Source organism: Mytilus galloprovincialis, chromosome 2, assembly GCF_965363235.1.
Source record: "Mytilus galloprovincialis chromosome 2, xbMytGall1.hap1.1, whole genome shotgun sequence".
In the NCBI taxonomy this organism is placed as follows: Eukaryota; Metazoa; Mollusca; class Bivalvia; order Mytilida; family Mytilidae; genus Mytilus; species Mytilus galloprovincialis.
The window spans coordinates 110,625,630-110,646,681 of NC_134839.1; the positions used below are offsets into that span (position 1 = coordinate 110,625,630).

At 32.7% G+C, this 21,052-nt stretch overlaps 1 protein-coding gene across 2 annotated transcripts; it reads left to right on the forward strand.

Moving 5' to 3' along the window:
* The first annotated feature begins 697 nt into the window (after nt 1-697).
* LOC143065359 (solute carrier family 28 member 3-like) lies at nt 698-20,809 on the forward strand. 2 transcript variants are annotated; one of them, XM_076238890.1, is made up of 12 exons: nt 698-872; nt 8,975-9,119; nt 9,989-10,320; nt 11,408-11,561; nt 12,249-12,440; nt 13,499-13,660; nt 15,510-15,635; nt 16,025-16,155; nt 16,662-16,845; nt 17,774-18,043; nt 18,414-18,594; nt 19,534-20,809. In XM_076238890.1, exons 2-12 carry the CDS (start codon nt 9,012-9,014, stop codon nt 19,557-19,559), a joined length of 1,866 nt encoding a protein of 621 aa, XP_076095005.1. In that variant the 5' UTR covers nt 698-872; nt 8,975-9,011; the 3' UTR covers nt 19,560-20,809. The 2 variants fall into 2 exon arrangements, with proteins under 2 accessions (XP_076095005.1, XP_076095006.1); XM_076238891.1 differs by lacking the exon at nt 698-872 and adding an exon at nt 4,263-4,425.
* Nucleotides 20,810-21,052: the final 243 nt, after the last annotated feature.

Here is a 21,052-nt window from a genome sequence, read left to right on the forward strand (position 1 = left end):
GTTGATAACTTCATAGTATACGGCAAACTTGGTGTGTATCCTATGAAAGTCTACATTAAATTGCGTATGGTAAAGGATTGGTTTGATGATGAAATGTTCACGACAAAGAAAATTAGTTATCACAAATTTTGAATAATTTTAAGTTTTTTTAGATATTCACGAAATAATTACAAACCTGATTTGGTTACATTTATAAACAAAAATGCTAGTTGGATACTGGTTGTTATAGTAATGTCATGTTGGTACAAACTGATTTATGGTATACGGTAAACTTGGTGTGTATCCTATGAAAGTCTTATATTTGCCACTGGACGTTAAGCAACCAACAATCAATCAATCTATTGTAAATAATCTTGTATAGTAATTTTAACATTCTTATCTTGTCATGCGCGCTATTTATGTTGACTACTTTGTTTGAAAATTTTTTGTACCAATGTGTTTAAAGTAGTTTAAACGAATAAATTGTCTTGTCTTGACCATTGTACGATTACTATCTCCTTTATATAGTTTGTTATCCGATAGTGTTACGTAACATTCTTCTGTAACTAGAATATAAACAGGTCTTTAAATAAAATGATTAATAAGTTTGAGTGCTAGGTGTGCTTCTCGTTCATTTTTGATTGAAGCATTGTTTTAACAGCTTGAAACCTTGTACAGTCACAACAAATACTCGCTACTACATGGTTAACTTGATTCTGGGTATTTCAGACATCAAGATACCATTAACTAAAAGAAATCTGAAATCGATTAACCTTTCTTTATCTATCGTACCCAAACTATAAGCTTTACGACGTTACATTCCTAAACCCTCTTGGAATGTATGTACAATGTACATGTATAGACGGACTCTGTCAACTCCGGTCTAGTAAAGGGTAAGTACAAACTGTATAATATTTGGTAAAAATCTCTTATGTTTATATAAAAACGTTTCAATGGTACGTTGTTCTGAATGTAATACTTACCTTTGTTTTTTTACTATATGTTATTTCTAACATCTACTGAAATTGAGATTTATTTCGTGATCATTTAGTTAGTATATGGAAATGCTTGATTAATAAGTCACTTATTCGTGGTTTTGCATTATCTACACTTTAATTTATTTATTGTTCTTCCGACAATTCAACCAAAAATGAATTTATGTATCACATTATTTGTATAATACCTAAACTTTGATTTAATTTCACTTATTTCTGCTATTTTCATAATTTATTAGTCTGATCGGCAAATAGATAGTTGAGTAAGCAATAAGGTTAAACATGAAATATACATATGTATTTGAAATCTTACACACATATAACGATAACATTATTATTTCCAGTTATAATGATGTATTTTTCTTTTTTCCTAAGTTAATACTTAAAACACTGTGTTATCTCTTAAAATACTTTAATCATATATTAGTTTTCGAAAGAACTTTCGTTGAATATGATCATATCAAAACAAGGCAACTTGGTTTAAAAAGCAAAATCTGATCGTTTCCTAGTTTACGATAACACAGTTTCTCCTGAAAAAAATTAGTAATAAAGGATATCATAATTTTCGTTGTTTACCTTTGAAATAGTATATACAGTTAAGAAACTTCAACTTTAATGTATGATAATGATGGTACCATAATGTTTCATCTGTTAAATACATCATAACTTTGTATATTATAATCTAGATAAAACATTTACTGTATTGCAAAATACGAGAGACAGTCTTAACGTATATTATGAATGTGACGAACTTTGTATGTATGCCATGACAGTTGTCCCAGACATAATGTCAAAATTATCTTGAAGTTCATGAATATGCAATGTAAATATCGTTGCTGAACATTAAGATCATATTTACATAATGTACACATTCATCTGTGGTAAAGGAAGTTTCACCCTAGAAAATCAAAAAAATAAAATACCATTGAAGTCAGTGAAATGTAAATCTCTGTCAACAAGACTTTAATAAAACTACGTAACGATAACACTACTATGTATCATGGCAAGAAAAAGATGGAAGGTTTGGTCTTCATTTAGCTGTAATGCATTATGTTCAAAGTTCGTAAAGTTGATGTAAGGCAATTGCTTCTTGGTAAAATATTTAGGGCTCAGTACGGCAACCACTTGTCAACATTGCAACCCAAAACGGACTGTACACGCGATTATGTCAATATACGACTTTTAGTGATAGACAAATGCTCATATCATATGTCAGTGTCTAAATTGGCTAGAGTTCAAATAGTTTGGGCAAGTGTTCATAACATATTTCAATGTCTAAATGGTTAGAGTTCAGATAATGATAGATGATTGTAAATAGTTATCAAAGGTACCAGTATTATAATTTAGTACGCCAGACGCACGTTTCGTGTACATAAGAGTCACCAGTGACGCTCATATCAAAATATTTATAAAGCCAAACAAGCACAAAGTTAAAAGAGCATTGAGGATCCAAAATTCCAATAAATTGTGCCAAATACGGCTATTGTAATCTATTCCTGGGATAAGAAAGTCTTTAGTTTTTCGAAAAATTCAAAGTTTTGCAAACAGGAAATTTTTAAAAATGACCACATTATTGATATTCATGCCAACACCGAAGTGTTGACTACTGGGCTTGTGATATCCTCGGGGACGAAACGTCCACCAGCAGTGGCATCGACCCAGTGGTGTTAATATTTATCAAAGGTACCTGTATTATAATTTAGTGCGCCAGACGCACGTTTCGTCTGCATAAGACTCATCAGTGACGCTCATATCAAAATATTTAAATACCAGACCAATGTTTTAATCGGCGAGCTTTAGATAAAGACAGGCAAGTGTAAGTATCATAAGTCCATGTCTTAATCTGCCTACGTCATATAGTTTAGGCGTTAATGTCTAAATAGGTTTCGGTTGAGAAAGTGGTTGGCAAAAATAAAGAATGTTTTGTGACCCCTTATTATCCAATAAGAATTGCTTATTCTTATCCGATTTGAAATAACATACGTTAATGTCTAAATAGGTTTCGGTTGATATAGTTATAGGCAAGTGTCAGTATCATACTTCAATATATAAATCTGACAGAGTTTACAAAGTCATAAACTAGTGTTAATATCATATGTAGATATAAGAAGATGTGGAATGAGTGCCAATGAGACAACACTCCATCCAAGTCACAATTTGTAAAAGTAAATCATTGTAGATCAAGTACAGCCTTCAACTTGAAGCCTTAACTCACCGCGAACAGCAAGATATAAAGTGCCCGAAATATGACTAGTGTAAAACCATTCAAACAGGAAAACCAACGGTATAATCATTATAAAAACGAAAAACGAGAAACACGTATGAACCACACCAACAATCGACAACCTCCAACATAGAAAGACACATTATAAACTATCAATTGAAATGACAAAACACAACCAAAAGACATATTAACAAAAACAAGTGAACATACACTGAATGAATAAATCTTATATATGACACAACGTAACTACAAAATTAATAAATCAGGGGAGTAGATGTAAAGCAATATCAGAAAGACAACCATAACCTTGGACAATATACCGCCAAATAAAATAATGTACACAGGAAATTAGAATAATTTTGTAATAAGGTGTACAATGTATGAATATGCATGTTTAAATAAGCAAGGGATTATGGTGATTGACAAGTGTCATACCCGACGTCAATGTCTGAATTGGCATGAGTTCAGATAGTTATATGCTTATACCATACGTCGAGATCTAAATCGTCCCTAGTTCAGATCAATTTATTAAAGACTACATACCCATTAACTAGACTGATGAAAAACAGTGATGCAGCAGCTACAGCTTTTCACAATGTGTACAGACAATACAAAGATCCCTGCTACTTTGATAGCATTTTGTAAAAGTAAAACATGCCACGAAAATCTGAACTTAGCAGTTTCAAATTTACAATCAAGAGTGGCTTCTAGAAAGGGGCCAAAGACATGTTATATATCTAGCACATATGTCATTCTTCCATCATGAAGTTTTTTCCCCTGTCGAGATTTTTGTTGGTGACTTGGACAATTTGGTACAGTATTTTTTTAACACATATTATCATGAACAGTTTTTATCACTATTCATATATGGACTGTCTTGTTCAAGATTTGTAATCTCAACGTTATTTGTATTGTCGCGTACCTTCCTTTTTAATTGAAATTCATTATCACAAAATGAATAAATACAAATGATAAAGTGACTTGTTAGAGATTAAAATTACCTTGAATGTTAATGTTTTGTATGTACGACTTCTTTTTCAAAGTAATGTTTATAAGTTTTCCTTCTCCAGGATGTTAAAAAGACAGTAATGATACAAAACTGTCTCTATTCTGTTGCCAAATTATAATACGTTACTAAGATCGGAATATGACTTGTGTGACTATGAATAATTTGAGATTGGTCCGTTAAGTGATACATTTTACTTCGCTTCTTCCAACAGTTACAATGTAAGTACGTGTACTCATAAACATATATTTGCTTTTGAATCTTTCAATGTTTAAAGACAAACATATCAAAATATTAAAAGGATGAATGATTGTCATTTTCAGTTCAATGTTTGTTATAGATCATAAAATGTAATAAAAGAGGGGCGAAACATACCAGAGGGACAGTCAAACTCATAGATCCAAAATAAACTGACAGCGCCATGGCTAAAAATGTAAAAGACAAACAAACAAATAATAGTACACATGACACAACATATAGAAAACTAAAGACTAAGCAACACGACTCCTACCAAATACTGGCGGGATCTCAGGTGCTCCGGAAGGGTAAACAAATTTTGCTTCACATGTGGCACCTGTCGTGTTCCTCACGTTATTACAAACCCGGTAAATTATCAGTAATGAAAAAATAATGCATTAGTACGGCGAAAAATAATGTGTGATCAAAATACAGATAGCTTATCACAGTCCAGTTTGTGATAATAAAATAGAGCGATTGTTGTCACTTGTGAGTTGTTTGTATTATTCCTTATACCAGCTATGTTTAAATTTTAAACTAATTATAACTCAGAATTAAATTCCTTTGTAGACATGTAAATAATTTCATGCTTAGTATAATGAAGACAAAATACGCGTAAAAAATAATGGTAATACTATCTTTTTTTTTATCATTATTTAAAATCAAATAAAAAATATATAGATATAAAAAGATGTGGTATGAGTGCCAATCAGACAACTCTCCATCCAAGTCACAATTTGTAAAAGTAGATAAGTAGACAATTATATGTCAAAGTATGTTATTCAACACAGAGCTTTGACTCACACCGAAAAGCAAGCTATAAAGGACCCCAAAAATGAAAAGGGTAAAACCCTTCAAAAAGGAAAACCAACGGTGTAATCTATATCAAAAACGTGAAACGAGAAACACTTATTAACCACATCAACACACGTCAACTACTGAACATCAGATTCCTGACTTGGGACAAGTGCAAACAAATGCAGCGGGTTTAAACGTTTTAATAGGTTCATTCCTTTACCCTTATTAAAAACAAAAGTGTAACATCACAACATAGAAAGACACACTATACAATATCAAGAAATGTCTTTACTCAACAAAAGACAAATTAACACAAGTGAACATACACTGATCGAATGAATTTGATATATTACACAATGCTTATACAAAATTAATAAAATATGAGTTAAAAAAATAAAGGCAACAGTAGTATACCGATTTGAGAGGTTAAACAATAATATGTTCACTTATGATAGGCTTAAAGAGCACCATAAGTAGAAATATCTTAAGACAGCTTTGATTAATATTATATGTTGAGTCTTATGATACTTTTAAGAACCAGACTCGGTTTATAAACTGTGTCGCAAATTTAAACCAGACTAGGTCTCTGTCATCATAAGAATTTCAAATCTAAGAAAGCATCGTAAGAGATGGTGACAGCAGTTCTAACATTTTACTGAATGTCGTGTATTTGTAAAGAAGGCGGTTGGATGGGCGTTAATCTAGTTAGTTTGAATGGGTGTTGTCTTATTTCTTTATTTGTTTTTTATTTACAATTATTAAATTGTTTTGATTTTATTTCACTTTATTCTGATTTTATTAGCCGAATAACCAATGAAATACTATTAAATTATATTCAATTTATGTTTATAAAAAGAAATTGATGTTGATAACAATATACTGTGTAATGAGTGCTGTTATACTTTCTCAAAGCAAATAATAGATAAAAAGATTAATTGATATATTTATCAGTAAAATAAGTCGTTTATCAGTTAAAACTGAATTCAATTAGGGTGTTTTAAAAAATCTACAAAACCGGTGCATTTGACCTTTAAAGTAATATCAGATTTGTATGGTTTCAACGTTTCAACATTTACTCAAATGAAAAGCAAATCTGTCCGTTATGTTTACATAGTAACATAAATTGTCAAATATATTGAGCACCTTTCCAAACGCTTTACCAAAAAAACATTTAAAAAAAAAAAAAATTATTTAACGAAGAAATTAGTTGAATAAAGATGAAAAAGGTTAAATCTCAAAAATACTGAACTCCGAGAAAAATTCAATCGGAAAGTCCCTAATCATATGGTAAAATCAAATGACAAAACACATCAATCGAATGGACAACAACTGGTATATTCCTGACTTGGTACATGCATTTTCAAATGTAGAAAATGGTTGAATGAACCTGGTTTTTTAGCGCCAAACCTCTCACTTGTACGACAGTCTCATTAAATTCCGTTATATTTACAACGATGCGTGAGCAGAACAGTCATAATGAATAAAATTGTCAAAATATGGGTACAGCAGTCATCACTGTGTTACAATCTTAAAACAAACAATTTTACAAAAAAGCACAAATGTCTGGAACCTATTTATGTTTAATTCCAAGGTTTCAATTTTCATGACTATTTACTTTATAATAAACTGTGTACAATAGATGACACATTGCTCTCTGGACCTGATGTTTATCTGATGTGTAATTAGAACAACCAGGTATATAGCATACATAAATCACGATAACTGTGATACGAAAATGTAAATATTTATAGAATGAAGTATAACAAACATGAACTTAAATTTATATATCAACAGGTAGATAGACCGAATTTTTGTACTTTTGGCTTTATAGATATTTTGATATTAGCGTCACTGATGAGTCTTAAGTAGATGAAACGCGCGTCTGGCGTACTAAATTATAATCCTGGTACCTTTGATAACTATTTACACCACTGGGTCGGTGCCACTGCTGGTGGACGTTTCGTCCCCGAGGGTATCACCAGCCCAGTAGTCAACACTTCGGTTTTGACATGAATATCAATAATGTGGTCATTTTTATAAATTTCATGTTTACAAAGCTCTGAATGTTTCGAAAAACTAAGGATTTTCTAATTCCAGGCATAGATTACCTTGGCAGTATTTGGTACAATTTTATGGAATTTTGGATCCTCAATGCTCTTCAACTTTGTACTTGTTTGGCTTTATAAATATTTTGATATTAGCGTCACTGATGAGTCTTAAGTAGACGAAACCGCGCGTCTTGCATACTAAATTATAATCTTGGTACCTTTGATAACTATTCACACCACTGGGTCGATGCCACTGCTGGTGGACGTTTCGCCCCGGAGGATATCACCAGCCCAGTAGGCATCACTTCGGTAGTGACATGAATATCAATAATGTGGTCATTTTTAAAAATTTCCTGTTTTCCTGTTTACAAAACTCTGAATGTTTCGAAAAACTAAGGATTTCTAATTCCAGGCATAGATTCCCGTAGCCGGATTTAGCACAGCTTTTTGGAATTTTGGATCCTCAATGCTCTTCAACTTTGTACTTGTTTGGCTTTATAAATATTTTGATATTAGCGTCACTGATGAGTCTTAAGTAGACGAAACCGCGCGTCTTGCATACTAAATTATAATCTTGGTACCTTTGATAACTATTCACACCACTGGGTCTATGCCACTGCTGGTGGACGTTTCGTCCCGGAGGATATAACCAGCCCAGTAGGCATCACTTCGGTAGTGACATGAATATCAATAATGTGGTCATTTTTAAACATTTCCTGTTTACAAAACTCTGAATGTTTCGAAAAACTAAGGATTTCTAATTCCAGGCATAGATTACCGTAGCCGGATTTAGCACAACTTTTTGGAATTTTGGATCCTCAATGCTCTTCAACTTTGTACTTGTTTGGCTTTATAAATATTTTGATATTAGCGTCACTGATGAGTCTTAAGAAGACGAAACGCGCGTCTGACGTACTAAATTATAATCCTGGTACCTTTGATAATTTTACCCACACTAACTTAACTATAATAGTACATGAACTTGTTGACGTAAAACTATTAATACTTATAACTCAACTATAATAGGACATGAACTTGTTGACGTAAAACTATTAATACTTATAACTCAACTATAATAGTACATGAACTTGTGAACCTAAGAATATATATCATACTCATATTGTACAACTCGTCTGGCAGAACAACGTTTTAGTAAATTTTGAAATATCCAAAAGCTGAATAATACATGGTTTACGATAGAAAATGCATGATATCTATTTTTCTTTTCATTGCCTCAGCATATCTTCCTTTGTATTCTATACTTTACTTTTTACAGATTTGAAAACACAACAAAAACTCGTGTCCTCTTTTCTTAAGTAAGCTATAGGATTGTGAAATAAGTATTGGATTGATGAAAGAATGATGAAACAAACTGATTATAGATATCGGGGTCAATATTTTGTACGCCAGAAACCTACAGAAAAACGATCAGTGACGCTCATATAAAAAAGTATAGAGGGCCAAACAAAGTACGTAGTTGAAGAGCATTGAGGACCCAAAATTTCTAACAGTTTTGCCAAATATACAGTTATGGTTACCTATTCTTGGGTTAGAAATTCCTAAGTATTTTGAATAGTTGTAAGTTTTGCGAACAGTCAACTTATAAGTACTAGTATGATTAATGTCAACAAAGAAGTTATTTTTTTCATGAACACTAGCATCTTAACTTCTGTTGTATCTTTTTCAGTGTTTACTATCACCTGTTAATTGTACAGTACTAACAGATGGAAAGTAAAGTGACTCTTGAGAGTGTTTCTAAAATGGATACATTTAAACGGCACCATGAAAACAGAGCTTTCGAATACGATGAAGACGGACTTCCAGTAGAAAAGGTTGGCTATATCTAAAACTTGATAGTTATAGATGCACAGATATACCGTCAAGACTTGTTATCTTATTAAACATTTTCCTCAGAAGATATTTTGTTTCTCTTTTTACTACAATGCAATTTGAAGACAGTAGGCATATTCAAGTGTTAAAATAACTGTATCAAAATCTGTCAATAAATGTGTAATATGTGTATCATAAAAAGCACACAATAATAGGAAATCGGGCATACAAATAACACAACAAACGAAAGACAATCTCAATATATCAAAACCAGATCAAAACATAACATCACATTAGAACACATATGTAACAACATGATCCACCATAGGCAAGACATATACAGCAAAACCTTATCAGAACACAACATCGCTTTATACCACATATGTAATAACACTACCATAATAGACAAGCTCAATACATCAAAAGCAGATTAAAACACAAAATCGCATGAGAATACATATATAATACATGTAACACTACCCACAATAGGCATGCTAAGTATATTAAAACAAGATTAAAACATAACATAGCTTGTATGGCAAAAACACTCCAAGAACCGATAAGTTTTTTTGCTTTAACTCATTTTTGATGAACTGGTTCATATAAAGTATCCTTGCCCTCGACTTTTCATGTCCCAGGGAAATGTTTCAAAGCAATTGATTACCTGGGCGACTTCATGACTTCATTGCTATATATTATTAGGTAGAACCTGAGTTGCAGTAATATAGAAAATATTCGTTTAGGATTTATCTGAAACATCATCATTTTGACAATTTTTGGTACAATGTTCTTAAGAGTTACTTTCGCAACAGATTGTTTAGAGAAGAAAATTATTTCTCTGTAAAAACATATGTGTTTTTATTTATAACAGAAGAATGGAGCACCAATTCCTCCACCTGACTATGGTTCAATCGAACCTTCTGGATTTAACAAAGTAATTGAAGTAACACAATCAGGCATTTCTAATTTCTTTGACAAAAATAGCCGTGTTATATGGATTATCATTGGAGTTATTGCGTTTGCTTTGTACTGCTGGTACCTAGTGGAAGCAATGTTATATGAATTCGGCACGGAACCAGCATATCGTCTTTTGATTGGAACAATTCTAGTGCTTATATTCATGGTATCTTTAGCAATCATGTCGAAGTTTCCCGCAAAAAGTTGTAATCCTCGTCTTCGCCACTGGAAAAGAATTTCTGCATGGTAAACATTTTGTAATGAGTTTTAGGTTCAAAATAGTGGCTCATTTTATTTAATATAACACTTTAATCAAGAAGTATATGACAGCTAAGAATAATAGTAAGTATAAAAAAAAGAAGATAAGGTATAACTGCCAATGAGACAACTCTCCTAAAGAGACCAAAATTACACAGAAATTATCAACTATAGGTCACCGTACGGCCTTCAACAATTACCAAAGCCCATACTGCATAGTCAGCTATAAAAGGCCCCGAAATGACAATGTGAATCAATTCAAACCAGAAATCTAACGGCCTTATTTATTTTTAAAAAATGAACGAAAAACAAATATGTAACACATAAACAAACGACAATCACTGAATAACAGTCTCCTGACTTGGGACAGGCACATACATACATAATGTGGCGGGGTTAAACATGTAAGCGGGATCCCAACCCTCCACTAACCTGGGCAAGTGGTACAACAGTACAACATAAGAATGAACTATAAAAATCAGTTGAAAAAGGCCTAACTCATCAGATGGACAAAAATACAAGTGGAGTGCCATAGACCATCTTTAAAATGAGATGGAGGCATGATGACACGTATCCGGGTAAACATGTATTCCTTTTCAGAATATATTTTGTTTTAAGATGATTTAAAACATTGAAAAGTTTGAAAGAATACTGAAACATTTTAAGAAAACTTTTTTTCGTCATTTACGCTCGAAACCAATCTTTTAGAAATCCAAAAATATCAAACATTTGACAGCATAAAATTGAAAAATGAAAGCAGGATAACCAAAAACTCTGTCAGGTCAATTATAAAGGAGGTGTTATAACATTTAAGTTAGTTTTAGTATAATCGTATAATTAAAGAACATCTAACCCACTGGTCTGCTGAAATAACACGCGTCGGCAACATAAGAAATAGAAAAATATGCAAAATCGGTTAAAAAAACGAAGTTTTGTTTAAAATATTCAGTTTATTTAGATTTGCTGTAAAGGTAATTGAACACTGACAATTAACATAGGATCGCGAATTTTGTCATAGTTATAATATTCTGTTAAATCAATACATCTATCTGCTAATTTGGGTGTATTATTTTAGGACCCACAGATCTGTCGCAGGAGGACTCATTATTTTTGCAATTGCATACATTATAGCTGAAATCGGTTTCAAAACGCCAAGGAATTTGATATCACTTGGTGGGATGGCAGTGTTAGTTCTCTTCACCTTCGTATGTTCACACAATCCTGCTCGGGTAGGTGTTATACAAACAAACAGAGAGAGAGAGAGAGAGAGAGAGAAGGGATGATTCTTTTCAATGTAAGCACTTAGAGGTAAACACATATATGTCTGAAAAACAACCAACCATTTTTAAATCCGTAAATTTGAGGAATCAAATTGTTGTTCTTCCCTTGCCGGGATTCTTACGCATGCTACTGAGATATCGTGGCACACAATCGACTTGCACTATGCACGGCACGCTAGACCACTCGACCACCTAGGCTGAACAAAATGTTTAAAAGAATGTGTTACCTTTCCTCGTTAGTTTTTTTAAACTTTATAATGCAACGTAACACAGTACACGATATATAAGGCATGACGGTCGAAAATTACAAATCAGCTGAAATGGATCTTACAAATTGATTTAGGGATTCAAACTCATGAAACTGAGTTATTGTGGCACCAAATCGCCTTGCACTTTGTTCGGCTCGCTAGACCACTCGTCCACCTAGGCTCGACAAAGTTTTCGATGCCCGGGTGTTACCATATATAAATATAATGGGGAGTTAACTTTTATCATAACTGAAACACAACAGATATAAATATATATATATAAATAGAGAGAGAGAGAGAGAGAGAGAGAGAGAGAGAGAGAGAGAGAGGGAAACACTAAAGCTTCTGTTTTAACATAATATTATGAATAGCTTTCTGTTTTTTATAGGTAAATTGGCAACCAGTATTTTGGGGTATAATGTTACAGTTTATATTTGCCCTGATTATTTTGCGGTGGGGAATTGGATATGAAATCTTCCAGTGGTTAGGTGATAGAGTATTGGAGTTCCTACAGTATTCAGATGAAGGAGCAATATTTGTCTTTGGAGATAAATTTACAGACCATTTCTTTGCAATGAAAGTGAGTATTGTTTAATTAAATAGTTTGAGGATTATCTTCATTAATATTATTGGATTGGAAAAGGAATTACAGAACTTAGTGATACTTATCTGATTTCTTCAATTCAATTAGTGATATTAAATTCTTTCTACAATGTTTATATGAGTATAATAAATATGAAGAAAGCTTATTTCAAATAAGACTTATATAGTCTAATGATTCATTTTGTTATTTGATTTTGCCATGTGATTATGGACTTTCCGAATTGATTTTCCTCTAAGTTCAGTATTTTTGTGATTTTAGTTTTTACCAAATGTAAACATGGATGTGGTATGATTTCCTAAGAGGCCAAATGACACAGAATCTTCTTTCGGGGCCTTTTCTAGCTGAATATGCGGTATGTGTTTTGCTCATTGTTGACGAGTACAATATAGTTATACGTCATTGTATGGCCTACAACAATGAGCAAATCCAAATCTGCATAGTCAGCTATAAAAGGCGCAGAAATAACAAATTTAAAACAATTCAAACGACAAAAATAACGGCCTCATTTATGTACAAAATAATGAAAGACAAAATTTTATTATATACAGCAACAAACTTCAACTACTGAATAAAAGGCTTCTGACTTGGGATAGGGACTTACAGAATGTGGTTTGGTTAAAATTGTTTGAAGTGACTAACCCTCTCCGTACCCGGGACAGTGGTGTAAAATAGCTTAACGGTTTTGAAAGCATTTTTTGATAGTGATGTTACCATATGTAACACACTTTTGTTTTTAGTTAATTGTGCGCGAAGATACGAATACTAGACATGTTTTGCACCTGTCCTAAGTTGAGAGAGAACCTGTTGTTCAGTGGTTTTCGTTTGTTATCTTGTATGATTTTATTTATTACTCCAACCTAGCGATCATGAGTACAAAAATACACAAAACATTATGATATAACTAAATAAACTCAATGACGAGTGGCTGCCGCAGTTGGTTGAATATCAAGTATTTAATAAAATGGACTGAAATAAATTGCCTGCTGAAATGGCTATTGTTATATTATGTAATATCTATCTTTAATTTCCTAAAGGTATTACCAGTAATTGTATTCTTCAGTACGGCTGTGTCTATCTTGTATTACCTTGGGGCTATGCAGTTTATCATTCGGAACATTGCAAAGGGATTAGCTACAGTTCTTGGAACGTCTCCTGCTGAATCTTTGAATGCAGCTGGAAATATATTTTTAGGACAGGTATGTGTCGTTATATATATATATATATATATATATTACTATAGATAATTTAGCTGATCTGTAACAATAACATCTTCATGCCTTATATATCATGTACTGTAGTACGCCGCTAGATTAAAACTGACGAGGAAAGGTAACACATGGTCAGCGAAAGCTCTTTTTTTGAGAACCCAGGTGGTCGTGTGGTCTAGCGGGACGGCTGCAGTGCAGGCGATTTGGTGTCACGATATCACAGTAGCATGGGTTCGAATCCCGACGAGGGAAGAACCAAAAATTTGCGAAAGCAAATTTACAGATCTAACATTGTTAGGTTGATGTTTAGACGAGTTGTATATATATATATATATATATATATATATATATATATCCCGGCGAGGGAAGAACCAAAAATTTGCGAAAGCAAATTTACAGATCTAACATTGTTGGGTGATGTTTAGACGAGTTATATATATATATATACGAGTCTAAATTGAAAACTACGTTCAAACCTATGATTGCGTTGGATAAAAACCGCAATTTGTATAAATGTGCATGTAAAACAGATTTCGTTGTAGAGGGGTCTAAAAACAGCACAAACAACATTTTCCAAAAGACCGAAAAAATGAAAAAGTATATTTAAACAAAACGCATTTGACTATATAGGCTATGAATCATACGATTTATATAAAAAAAAAGATATTGGAAAGTTTCCATGGAAACAAAAACAAAAAGCTCAGTAAGTTAACAAACTAATATTGCAAAAATACTATAATTATATAAGGAGCATCTAAAACTGATGTAAACTGATGGCCAAAATAAACTGCGGTAAAGTATAAAGGTTCTTGCACATGTATGGGTAAATGTCACACTTACTCAACACAATATTTGAGTACTTTGGCCGGTCCAACTTTCTTATTAATTGTAAAGTAAGGAAACGAAAATGTGGACGAAATCACAGATCACCTTATTGCCTTCATGAACGTAAAAAAACAACTGTATAGTTGGCTTAAAAGTGTTAATCAATTCAAATAGAATTATCAACAGCTAAACTTATGACAAAAAAAACACGAAAAACGAATATTACAGACGGCAACCAACGATTCCTTGAATAACACGCTCCCGACTTGGGACATGTGCATTCAGAATGTGACGACGTAATCTGTTTACGAGCGCTTAACCCTCCCCTGGAACATGTTACAGTTGGTTAACAGCACAACATATGAGCAAACTGTACAAATCAGTTGGAAAGGGCTCGACCCACCAAGAACCACAAAATTGAAACTAAAAAGCCAAAAATACAAGAGACACAAAGTACCTATCTAAGATTGTTCGTAGTTACAGAAAACTAGTTCAAAAGTAAATGCAACTAAGAGATAACTCCTGCTGCCCCATATCAAAATATCAATCAATATACATCCAACAGATTTATTTTAAAATTAATTAAAGACGTCATAAACAGTAATCTGCTAGTGACACCTGTGTTATAACCTATAACTAGATAAGACATAATACAAATATCAGTCGTCTAACACTAAAACATTACCAAATTTAGTACATCTAAATTCTCTAACCTTACCTTAAAACTTGCCACAGTTTGAAAGTGTGAAGTGAAAACACGGTTTAACCAGACAAATAATAGACAAGACATTTATAAGATGAAAACTGAGGCATTACAAACATATAACACTGAAAAGAACGAAAGCATTGAGGAGAAATTGAGATAGGAATTATTCAAATGCAAGAGAGCAGTGCTGTCAGGGATAAAACATGTAACAGTTCTGATTGACCTTGATGTATATTAAATTATAATCCTGATACCTTTGATAACTATATATGCCTGATAACTATTACGCATTTTCTTATTGAACAGACAGAAGCACCGTTAATGATCAGACCGTTCTTTGAGAAGCTAACCGTATCAGAGATCCATGCTGTATGTACAGGTGGATTTGCTACAATAGCTGGAAGTGTCATGGCCGCTTACATCATATATGGGGTACGGAATAAATTTGATAACAAAAATAATGCTTTTATGAAACAATTTTATATCAAAGGATGTGATGATAAAAATATAAGGGAAATTTGTTTTAAAGACATTGTAGCAGCATCGTCGTAACTTCTTGAATGTAAACTTTTGCCAATAAAATGTACGTAATACAATTGCATGTTAATTTTAGCAACTATTTTAGTACACCAATTAATTAGGCCATCAATATGTATTGATGATGCCTGCAAACCATTGACTATATGTTGTCAGTCATTTGTAATCTATACTTCAGATGCCTCTAAACCATTACCTTGTGTCTTCAGTTGTGCCTAATCTATACTTAAAATGCCAGGAAATCATTTATTCTATGCCACATATATCTATAAACTATATTTCAGGTACCGGCAAACCATTTACTGTCTGCTTCAGTAATGTCAGCTCCTGCTGCTTTGGCAATGGCCAAATTATTTTGGCCTGAAACAGAAGAAACTCGGGCGACGAGTGAAGATGTGTACCAGATGGAAAAGGGGTATCTCATCAAAATAGAGACAATAGGAGTTTACCGATTTTTGGATCATATAAATCCATTAAGATGTTATTGAACTAATGTCTTATACTATCATTTAAGTAGTATAGATAGAACGTTATTAACACATTCATAATACAAAAAAAAACTTGATAAAAATAAAACAAAAGAACAGCAAATATATTGATGTTCTTCTCTGCATAGTCACAGTAAGACTTTCTCTGCAAGTTCAATTCAAGAACACCCCTAATACCAGTTTGAAAAGAACCTATAATAAAAATTTGATTACACCAAATTTTCTAATTGTGTCTTCTGAATAAACGTTTATAGTGCACATCTAAAGGTATATAGATCAATAGTTTCAATAATATATATAGAAATCAGACCAAGAATCCTGTTGATATGTTTTGGTGACATGTAAGTATGTGTGTGTTGATTCTTTAACTAAAAGATGTGAGTGGTTCATAGGCACCAGTGCATAAAAATTAATATAAGGTTTCTCGTTGTAGAACCGAAAGAAATGTTATTGAGGCTGCATCACAAGGAGCATCTAATTCAATTAAGTTAGTGGCTAATGTTGCTGTAAATCTTATAGCATTTGTTTCTCTACTTGGATTTGTTAATGCCACATTGAAATGGTTCGGAGAAAGAGCTGGCATGAAGCCTCCCGGTCATGAGTATTTGACATTTCAGGTATTTCTAGATTTAATTTTGATATACAGGTTTTTCAGACTAGGTCGTTTACTTAGGATCAAACGAAACAAAAGAGCTGCGTTGTTATGTTTTATGGGATTTGTATTCGAAAACCCAGATAACTTGTACTTTTTATAAGGGAGTGACCGTGTATGTAGGTGAAACTATTGTGACATTTTAATATGTTCTGTTGTTTACTTATACTTACTACATTTATTTGACTACTGTTTGATTTGCTTTGATACTTGTTCCCGATGAAATATAGTTGCTTAACCAAAGAATGTTAATTTTCTGTTCATTTGTTGTCATATTCTTTACAGGTATATCTACGCTTGTGATATTTTATTGCATTATTTGTATTTTCGGTAGAATAGTACTGAATATATAAAAAGAGAAGATGTGGTATGATTGCCAATGAGACAACTATCTACAAAAGACCAAAATTACACAGACATTAACAACTATAGGTCACCGTACGGCCTTCAACAATGAGCAACGCCCATACCGCATAGTCAGCTATAAAAGGCCCCGATAAGACAATGTAAAACAATTCAAACGAGAAAACTAACGGCCTTATTTATGTAATAAAAATGAACGAAAAACAAATGTGTAACACATAAACAAAAGACAACCACTGAATTACAGACTCCTGACTTGGGACAGGCACATACATAAATAATGTGGCGGGGTTAAACATGTTAGCGGGATCCCAACCCTCCCCCTAACCTGGGACAGTGGTATAACAGTACAACATAAGAACGAACTATAAAAATCAGTTGAAAAAGACTTAACTCATCAGATGGACAAAAATACAAGTGGACGTGGCTAACTGTATATATCTGATAAATCGGCTGATATTTTTATTTGTATAAATCTTTTTTGTCTAATGTTGTCCCTATAATGGCTTTATAAATTCATATATTTTCAGTACATTTGTTCGTATGTGTTCTATCCGTTGGCATACCTAATGGGTGTTGAAACAGTCGATTGTGGAAGGGTAGCTGAACTGATTGGTATCAAAACATTCATAAACGAGTTCGTTGCATATACAGCACTGTCAAAATATATAAGCAACAGAAATAATCTAACATGGTATGAGGGAATGAATTTCACGGATTACAATGCAACTTGGCATTATCAAGATAAAGATATTGTGTATGATCACATGAATATTACTTTGGACAAGGGTATATTACAGGTATGTCACATGAATAAAATGTATAAACAAGCATTAATAAAGGTAAATTCAAGAGGGCAGTCATTAATACCTGACAAAATCAAACACTCAACTCTTATAGACTATGACTTTTCCTTAAGGGTAAATTACAATTCTGCAACATGACCATTGACAACCTACTAGTATCGACAAACAGTGGCTCTACAGCTGATGTAAAAAAAAGAATGACTACTCGCTACAACTTAACATTATCAAGTTGCAAACAAAATATTCAACCAATTCCATAGAAACTAAGAACACTCTAAAGTTTCAAATTATTAAGAAAAAAATGAAAGTGTGAACATGAAATATCCTTCATTATGTTAGAGTGTAAATTGTTAACGTTTTGTAGGATAGATCTGTCGTCATTTCAACATATGCTTTGTGTGGATTTTCAAATATATCATCGATTGGAATACAGCTTGGTGCGTTAGGTGCGATGGCTCCTTCAAGAAGAAGTGATCTCTCAAAAGTTATTATTAGAGCAATGATAGCTGGAAACATTGCTTGCTTTATGACGGCTTGTATATCAGGTAAGTTTGTAACAATAAGACAAATGATCGTAGAAAACTTTTGCTAAGTAGCAGTTTTTATATCAGCAAGCTAGACTTTATAAGACAAATGATTTATGGAAACATCGCTTGCTTTATGACAAATTGTATAAAGTAAGTAGTGTCTACGAGAGCAATGATCGCTGGAAACATTGCTTGCGTTGTATCACTTTGTATATCAGATATGCAGATCTTGATGATGCCATAATGGATGAAAATACCGCTTGATTTAGAAAGACTTGTATATAAGGTAATAGTAATAAGATCAATGATCGAATGAAACATGGCTTGCTTTATTGCGGTGTGTATATTTGGAAAGAGACAAAATAATTGCAATGATTTAGGGAATCATAGGTGGTCTTATAACAACTTGTATATCAGGTAAGTCATTTTTTATTGAAACCATAACTGCTAGAAACATTGCTTGATTGAGGACGTTTTTACATCAGGTAAGCAAGGGTTGTTAGGATCCATAATAGGTGGAAGAATAGCTTGATTTCTTATGGTTTGTTTATCAGCAAATGATCAGGTAAGCTAGTTATAAAAAGAGCAATTATTGCTGAAGACATCGCTTATCATGCTTTTGTTATAGCAACCTGTGTATCTGGTATGCTTATAATAGTGCAATGATTGCTGATAGTATCGTGCTATATATCGATAGTCAATTCAATTTTATAGTAAGCATTGTCCTATGGCAATAAAAAAACCTCATCATACTCGTAATTGTTTCATCGTTACTGTGTACTTTTGTGCATTATCATTACAGAGAGTGTAGAAATGTAAGACGTAGTTGTGTACTGTTATCTCTAGGTATACAAAGAATATATCAATGAAAATTGTCATTTTAATCCTGTACATAAACAGACGCAAAGTGATTATTCAAACAAATTACAATTATTCAAACATGTTTTATCATTGCAGGACTGTTGTATGAAGGAGAATTGTAGATAATTATAAACTAGGAAGCATAATAAGTAGCTGTGTCGGATCAGTTTTGATTACACATGACAAATTTTAGAGGAATTATTGTATATTTGTTGAAACAATAATAACGAACATCACTTTTTAATTTGTATCTTAAAACTATGTTATATTGAGTATATTTTGATAATCATATCACATTTCATTTAAAACATTCATAAGGCCAGATGATATTTGTGTTCGCCATTATGAATAGGCTGTATACATGATTTAAGGATGTTGTGACGACGAAATTTTGTTTTCACATTGGTATTTTGTTACTTGATCTCATGTCTTAGTTTCACTATGAAAACAAATGTTGAAGTCCAAGAGAGTAGGAAACATTTTGCTATTTCGATACCTTTAAAAATGGCCAGTAATGGATGCAATGGATACGAAAAGTGTATAGAAAATGCACAGAGAAAGGCAACAGTGGTATACTGCTATTCTAAAGTCATATGAAGGTATGATGCTGTCAGATATGCGCCTAAAAGACGCTGTATGGCAGTCTCATGAATACATGATGATGATATTTTGACTGACAAATCAATTGTGAAAATCTGAGCAAATCGCTAAGTGACTTTTTACGAAATTCTGAATTCTGTAGTAAACGTTCAAGAAAGACAACCTCGAATATCGCAAGTTAAGTAACGGATCATTGAAGGGTTGATGTGTCGAATGTGTGAAGCTGTATTTGCGTCGAAAGAAGGTCTAAACAGAAAAATAACAAAAATACCGAACTTCAAGGGAAGTTCAAAACGAGAAGACCTTTATTAAATGTCAAAATCAAAAGCTCAAACACTTCTAATGAAAGGAAAACAAATGTCATATTCCTGACTTGGTACAGGCATTTCAATATGTAGATTATGGTCGAATAAACGTACTTTTGAGCTAGCTAATCCTCTCATTTGTATGACAGTCGCATACAATTCCACTATTTTGACAACAGATATCTGACAGAAAGATATGTCATTTCGTATAGGGACTTTTAACTGCCCTGTCTTCTTGTACATCTTTTGAGTTTACACATTTTATTAAAAAAAAAATACCATATTTTCGTAAATCGCTTAAAAATAAAAATTGTTATAGCTAGCAAACTATAAAATTATTTGTTATGTGGCAAACAATACTAATATCTCACGTTGTGTATTGTTTCTTTTATTGACCAGTATATGATTCCTACGTCCTTTATTTTATCATATCCTTGAAAATAGAATAAAATATTACAATACATGTTTTTTTCTTGGTTTTCCTTTTAGATGATAGTATATAAACCATGTTGAAAAACTGGCATAATGCAAATTTTAAAAAAAGAAGGGCAAAAAACAAAAAAACATAAACGAACAAAGAAAAATTACCGAAACAAGTATGAACGCACACCTAACAAAACCGGAGGGTAGTAAGGGTAGGCATATCCTTCTTTGCATAAGATATCCGTCAAATTGAGTTTTTGAAGATAATGTAACCTAATATTACTTAG

Bases quoted from the DNA above. Each gene is read 5' to 3' on its own strand.
- LOC143065359 (XM_076238890.1), top strand. From the start codon at position 9,012: ATGGAAAGTAAAGTGACTCTTGAGAGTGTTTCTAAAATGGATACATTT. The intron at 10,321-11,407 runs GTAAACATTTTG...GTATTATTTTAG, and splicing joins TGGAAAAGAATTTCTGCATG to GACCCACAGATCTGTCGCAG. The intron at 11,562-12,248 runs GTAGGTGTTATA...TGTTTTTTATAG, and splicing joins GTTCACACAATCCTGCTCGG to GTAAATTGGCAACCAGTATT.